A 6,948-nucleotide genomic window follows, 5' to 3' on the forward strand; every position below is an offset into this window, starting at 1 on the left:
GGAAAGGGAGGTTAGAAATCGGTCTATAGTTGGCTAAAACCCCTGGGTCGAGAGTGGGCTTTTTAAGAAGGGGTTTAATTACAGCTACTTTAAAGGACTGTGGTACATATCCTGATAATAACGAAAGATTAATCATATCCAGTAAAGAAGTGCCAATTAAGGGTACAACTTCTTTAAGCAGCCTAAGAACCCAAGTCTTTGCTATGTTATTTGTTCAATGAATGGATTGCAGTTAAACAGCCGACTAACTTGTCATTGCTGTGTTTTTATTAGGCATTCTCAGAAGGCACTGCCTCCACCTTTGAATACTCTCTTAAGGAGAAGGCCCCCTTCACCATCAGAAACTCTCTTGGGATCCCTCTCATCGTGCAGCACAGCGCAAACCTGAGACCAGTGGGTTCACCAGCGCAGGGAAAACTACACGAGTTGTCGGTGGAGCAGAGCCTGGATCTGGAGCACTCCATATTTGAACCGTCGTCACGAGGAAAACTGTCAGCTCTGCAGCGGCAGGAGAGCTGCCTGTTCAACCTCACCATCGGTCAGAACACCAGTCTCATTGTGTGCTTCAACATTCAATTCTGCCTGCTACACGTATAAGGAACAGATGCCACCCATGTTATTTGTATTCTTGCTTAGCAAATTGGTTCTCCAGGAGTTGTAACACTTTAGTATATACCACTGGCAGATAATAAACATTCGATTAGCCACAGTGATTGTTGGGGTTCTACCAGGACATTTGGATGGTTTTGGTGACTCTAGCAGGTGAACCTGTAGAAGTGTCCCTCCTGTAAATAAAACTGATGATGTGTGAATAAATGTTAAAGATGGCTCATGTGTGTTTGAACCCATAGTTCCCTCCGGATACAGTGAGATCTCCAATATCGCTGTAGACAAACCGGGTCGCCGTCTCTACAATATCCGCGGTCCGATGCTGCAGGAGGCGGTTTCTGTCCTTCTGCAGATTGATGCTGCTGAAGGCAACAAAGTCATCACTGTCCGCTCACCACTGCAGGTCTAAACCACAGACACTCACCACAGTTCTCTGAAAGGACCACCAGCAGGACAGCTTTATCTGAGTTGTTTGTTTTTTGTGTTTTCAGATAAAGAATCACTTCTCTGTGCCATTCACCATCATGAAGTATTGTCCAACATCCAGGAGCCTGCAGAGCGTCGGAGAGGCCGAACCTGGGAAAGAGTTTCACATTGCCTTGGAAACATACAGGTAGCATCACATTAAGGGTTTGTTCAGCACCATCACTGTTGGTGATGGTCACTATCTCTCTAATTAAAATCAGTGCTTCATGTTTGTGTCCACTGAATATTCATCCTGCAGGTAATTGTCTGTTTTGTTGAGAACAAAAGAAAAGCACCAATATTAGACAGCGTTAATCAGAAATGTTTCCTATCTGAGGGATGTAGTGAGCCTCAACCCAAAAACACAAGTGTGCTGAAATGCCAAACTCATGTCCAGTTGTTGTGTAAAAAGAATTCCCCGGTCAGATATGAGTTTGTGAATACAGCTCTGTTTTACAGACAGTGTCAAAAATGCTTTTCACTGCAGGAACCATTAACCTCTTGACAGAAGACAGAAACAGGAGAGTTTCCACAGACCGTTTGGCTGCTGTGTTGTCAGTATGGGACAGCTTCAGGTGTTGACCCAGGTGTACAGGAGAAATTGATAGTTGTAGTTTTATCCCCCTCCACCAGATGTCAGCTGTTTGTGCGTCCGGCGGGATGCCTGGATGGTCAATATGGCCCATCCTCAACCTGTGTGGCATGGAAGGAGCAGGTGCACCGCAGTTTAGAGGTTCGTTCTGTGCTGCAGTGTCCAGCAACCGACAGCGGCCTGCTGCCACTGATGGTCAGCACACTGGCGGTCCCTGACGACCTGCGCCACATCGCCAACCACGGAGAGGAGGACTGGGACCCTGCCTATGTCATTCACCTCCACCCTGTGGCCACGCTGCGCAACCTGCTGCCCTACACTGTCCGCTACATGATGGAGGTACTACAGCTTCCCCAGAAACAAGCACAAATAGAGCCCAAAACTTATCAACATTCTGTAGAAGTTGTTTACACAGAATATTGTTTTATTTAATTTATCATGGAATTTGAATTGAACCAGTTAGTTTAAAGATTAAGTTTAAATCCACAGAGCAGATCATGAAATTATCTTTTCACTATTTGGACAAACAAACAATCAGGAATCTGAACATGTATCTAAGGCTGTGCTAATGAAATGTAATCCAGTCATCAAATCTGGTCTGTGATCTTTCCTCCTCAGAGATCAGCAGACTCTTACGAGCTTCAGGAAGGCAGCACGTCGGACCTCCTGAACGCTCGTGTCTCAGGCGAGATTGTGTCATTGGTGCTGACAAAGTATCAGGGCCGCGACTGGCATGGACACCTTCGTATAGAACAGGAAATGCCTGAGTTCTTGGCCATGTGTCTCACCTGTGACTCAGACAACACCATGACGGTGGACATGAGCATTCATGTGACGAGGACGTCAAGCCGCCTGCTCCTGTCACTCTTCAGTCCGTACTGGATCATCAACAAGACCTCTCGAGTGCTGCAGTACAGAGCTGAGGACATCAGCGTCAAGCACCCGGCCGACTACCGAGACATCATCCTGTTCTCCTTCAGGAAGAAGAACCTCTTCAGCAAGAACAAGGTGAGAAAATACCTGGACAAGTTCCAACTGCTGTCACAACATATCGGTGTGAAGTCCATCTGATCAACAACCATCAGCACTGTCCTGCTCTCCTTTAGGATAAACTCTGCATGAACCTTTTTGTGTTTTTACTGAAATTTTCAGGTGTTTCCCAAATTAATGTGTTTTTTTTACCTGAAAACTAAAAATATACCCAGCCACACTTATTGTTCTGCAGTGCAGGGAGGTTACCATTAGCAGAATGTGTCATTGTAAGAGCAGTATTTCACTGTGTTGTTGTGTATTGCAGCTCCAGCTGTGTATCTCCACCAGCTCCTGGTCTGATGGTTTCTCTCTGGACACTGTGGGAAGTTATGGCTGTGTGCGCTGTCCCGCCAACAACATGGACTTCCTGGTAACCAAAAATGTCACTCAGCATCAGTTAATTAATCTTTTCTTTTCTTTTCTTTCTATAGAGAAGGCAAGTTGGTATTAAGGAATTTATGATTGATGTTTTTTAGTATTGTTTCACCTTTTATAGACCAGATGAGTAAAAAAAAAAAGGTAAAATAATCGACAGATTGATAAAAATAATTGCTAACTTTATCAGTATTTGCTTCATAGCTTGTGTCTGTGTGTCCAGGTGGGTGTTAGCATCCAGATGAGCAGTTTCAACCTGACCAGGATTGTCACCATGAGTCCTTTCTACAATCTGGTTAACAAGTCTTCGTATGAGCTGGAGGTGGGAGAAGTCACCAGCCAGACCTCCACCAGGTGGCACTACATCTCCTCCACAGAGGTGAATATGACTCCCTTTCATCAGATTCCACAACAACTTGAGTTGAAAAGCCAGTTACAACTCCCAGAGAGCATTGCTGTGAGAACCGATTAATTAGAGAGCTTCAGACTGTTGATAAATCATTATCATCTCCATAGTAACAACTGCTGAGGCTCATGGGTACTGTAGTATGCATTGTAGTATGTTAATGTTTTTATTGATCAGAGTTCAGGAGTGTTTTGACTTCTGTCAGAAACAGTAATGGGCCTTTGTTTTTATATATTTATACCTCCGACCAGCAGGTGAACCATTCTGTTAATGTAAATGATAAAGACACGTAACCAGGTTCATGTTGCTGCTTTGTGTGAAAGAAACAAGACGGTCAACAACTGTCACAAAGAAGTACCTTTATGTGCTTTCCGGGAACACTGTGATTTATTTCTGGAAGCACGTCATTACTAAATCTTACAGAGTAGCAGGTAGTACCAACAGTGTTATTATATCGTTGTTGATCTGTTGTTTATGTTAATGTTGATGTTTTGCAGTGCCTCCCTCTGTGGCCGGAGTACAGTTCGGGGAAGTTGTGTGTCCGTGTGGTCGGATCTGAATCCACATCCAAGTCCTTCTATTTTAACCAGCAGGACAACGGCACCCTTCTGAGCCTCGACATGGTCAGTGTCTCCACCTGATAACCAATCACATCAGCTGATTTTACTCTCAAAGTTTTGATGTGTATTAGGGTTAGGGTTAACCCTTCTTTTGATGTGTGTCTGTGTGTGCTTTCAGTGTGGTGGGATCATCGTGGACGTCAACATCTCTGATCTCTCCACGGTAATCAGCTTCATTGATTACTATGAAGGAGCAGCTCCGGCCCTGCTGCTTAACCACACACCCTGGGTCACCATCAGCTACTGGCAGAGGTCAGAGGTCAACACACACACACATGCAAGGCTAAAAAGAAAAGATTGTCCGGGACAAAAAATATGCCAAATTTCGACACACCTGAGTATGTGACAGGTGCATCAGTGGAAGGTGCTGATAAAGGTTGCACGGACTGAAATGTTGAATAATAAAATATTTTTTCAGCAGTAAGCAAGACAGTGTAGGGGAGTCCCTCATAGAGCTCATAAATGTAGCAACTCACCTGTTCTCCCAGGGTACACAAACCTGTCACATTGAAATTGAATCATTGTACAGCAAAAGCATAATGAAAAGGTAAAATAATTTCTGACCCATCACACCCTGCTGGGGATGCGGAGAGACTGACTTTACTGCTGCAGAAATTACTCTTAATCTGGCATCTTGTATTGTGATACATGCAGCTCTCCATGGTCCACCGGAAATATTGTGACTATTAATTGTGTAATATGTCTGTGTATATTACACACCAAAGTCAAATTCCACCAACTGGAGTGGAGTGAAGTGATAAGTCATATTTTCAGTTAGATATCTCTGTAGCACCAGTCCCTGGTTCCCTGTTCTTTGGGCTATGAAAAAGAAACAAGATGACAAGTTAATTCAATAAAAACACACAAAGTGAGGGGCGGGTGCCTGCTGATGTCATTATGTATCATCTGCTCATACACACTTTAAGGTATTGAGAATGAATCACTGGTTCTCAGTTTATTTTGTAGAAATGCTATAAATCTGAATAGAACTTTTTTGACAATTTAATGGAAAACTAATACCCTCTCTCTCTTTCCTCTCTCAGCGGCTCAGCATCAGTTCACCAGCTGAAACCGGGCGAGGCTCGGCGGTTTGTGTGGGACGACCCGGCCAGTGTCCGAACGCTCAGCTGGAGCTGCATGGAACATTCTGGAGAGCTGGACTTGCTAAAGGTCTGATGTCCATTAATTAAGACCCAAAGTAACAAATCAACCAAAACTGCACCAATAAACTATTATGTCAAAAATATGACGAAGAACTTTAATGTGACGAAGAAATGAATGAGATCTAAAGTCCCAGCTTTAGCCTGACTCTGTTATCATCTTCTGGTCTGCAATTCATAGGTTTACTTTACTTTTTACTTTAGTTTTACTTTACTTTAGTTTTTCCAGTGTTTGGTTATTACGGTAGATTAAAAAATGTTGTGGGGGCAGGGATTCTGTGTGGTGCCGCGCTTATATTGGTCTTTCAATTGGTCTTTCAAACCCAGTAAAACAATGTTTTGATGATGTTCTACCGCCCTCATGTGGCCAAAGCTTTGACCAAAGTGAAAATATAAAAGACCAAGAATAGAACCATCAGGAGCCCCATGAGTAATTACTTACATTACTCATGGGTAATATAAGTAATATTACCCCCACTGACACTGTCAGATGTTGAAAGTAAAGATTAGTTATTCATTGTATTGCTATTACAGCAAGCCAAGAATCACATACAGTCCTTCCCTGACCCAATCTGTATCCGGTCTTTTAGGATGAGGTGGGTCAGTTCTCCTATGACAGCCTGTCTCAGGTCCACTGGGTCTCCTTCCTGGATGGACGCCAGCGGGTGCTGCTGTTCACAGAAGATGTTGCCGTGGTGACAAAGGCCCGACAGGCAGAGGAGCTCGAACAGTTCCAACAGGAAGTAAAGGTGTCGCTGCAAAACCTCGGACTGTCACTGATCAACAATACCAACCGGCAGGAGATTGCTTACGTCGGCATTACCAGGTAAACACATCACCAGATAAAGGTCAAGGAGGTAGGTTACACACGTGTGGTTTGTCTTGGTAGTTCAGGTGTGTTTCTGTGTTACAGCTCAGGTGTGTCTCTGTCTTACAGCTCAGGTGTGTTTGTGTGTTACAGCTCAGGTGTTGTTTGGGAAATGAAGCCGAAGAATCGCTGGAAGCCATTCAGTCAGAAGAACATCAACCTGCTGGAGAAGATGTACCAGAGTCAGCTGAGTGGGAAGACTGAGGGGGGCTGGCTCAAACTGGAGACCAACCTAGAGGTCAGAGGTCACAGACTGAATGCAAATATCCAAATTGATTTGGGTTAGGGGTTTGTCGTTTATCCAATGAGCTTAATGAGAGTGTGTGATGTCACTCTTCATCAGGTGAACCTCAGTGGAGCTATCATGATGATGCGTCAGCCATTTTCCTCCCCGGTGAGAAGGAACTTCCTGTCTGGGATCCAGGTGGAGTTCAAACAGTCGCAGCACCAGCGCAGCCTGAGGGCGCAGCTGCACTGGCTGCAGGTCAACACACACACACAAACATTCACCTGTATGACTCACATGGTTTCTGTGTCCAGGTGGATAACCAGCTGCCAGGTGCAATCTTCCCCATCGTCTTCCATCCCGTTCCTCCGCCGAAATCCATCGCTCTGGACTCAGGTGGATCATCTTAATTACTTGATTACTAGATCACGAACCAAATCCGACATGCTAACTCACCTGAAACAGCCACACTACAGTAGTTTTAACTCATTATTTCAATTTCAATTCAATTCAATTCATAACAGAAGTTATCTCAGGACACTTTTCAAATAGAGCAGGTCTAGACCGAACTCCTTATAACATTTACAGAGACCCA

General features: G+C 44.3%; 1 protein-coding gene across 1 annotated transcript in view; it reads left to right on the plus strand.

The window, feature by feature from the left end:
- Window positions 1-6,749, plus strand: part of vps13c (vacuolar protein sorting 13 homolog C) — a gene marked incomplete at both ends in the record, with an annotated part of 32,787 nt that extends 26,038 nt beyond the window's left edge. Inside the window, 14 exon segments of the mRNA XM_035682336.1 lie at window positions 274-538; window positions 852-1,012; window positions 1,101-1,222; window positions 1,708-2,005; window positions 2,285-2,674; window positions 2,964-3,068; window positions 3,297-3,452; window positions 3,977-4,102; window positions 4,218-4,351; window positions 5,143-5,269; window positions 5,850-6,085; window positions 6,221-6,365; window positions 6,471-6,611; window positions 6,668-6,749. Coding sequence (XP_035538229.1) covers window positions 274-538; window positions 852-1,012; window positions 1,101-1,222; window positions 1,708-2,005; window positions 2,285-2,674; window positions 2,964-3,068; window positions 3,297-3,452; window positions 3,977-4,102; window positions 4,218-4,351; window positions 5,143-5,269; window positions 5,850-6,085; window positions 6,221-6,365; window positions 6,471-6,611; window positions 6,668-6,749 — 2,488 coding nt within the window.
- Between the last annotated feature and the right edge of the window lie 199 nt (window positions 6,750-6,948).

The sequence above is a fragment of the Morone saxatilis genome, unplaced genomic scaffold (assembly GCF_004916995.1).
Source record: "Morone saxatilis isolate NCDOM2014 unplaced genomic scaffold, NCSU_SB_2.0 Contig11, whole genome shotgun sequence".
NCBI classification, from domain to species: domain Eukaryota; kingdom Metazoa; phylum Chordata; class Actinopteri; family Moronidae; genus Morone; species Morone saxatilis.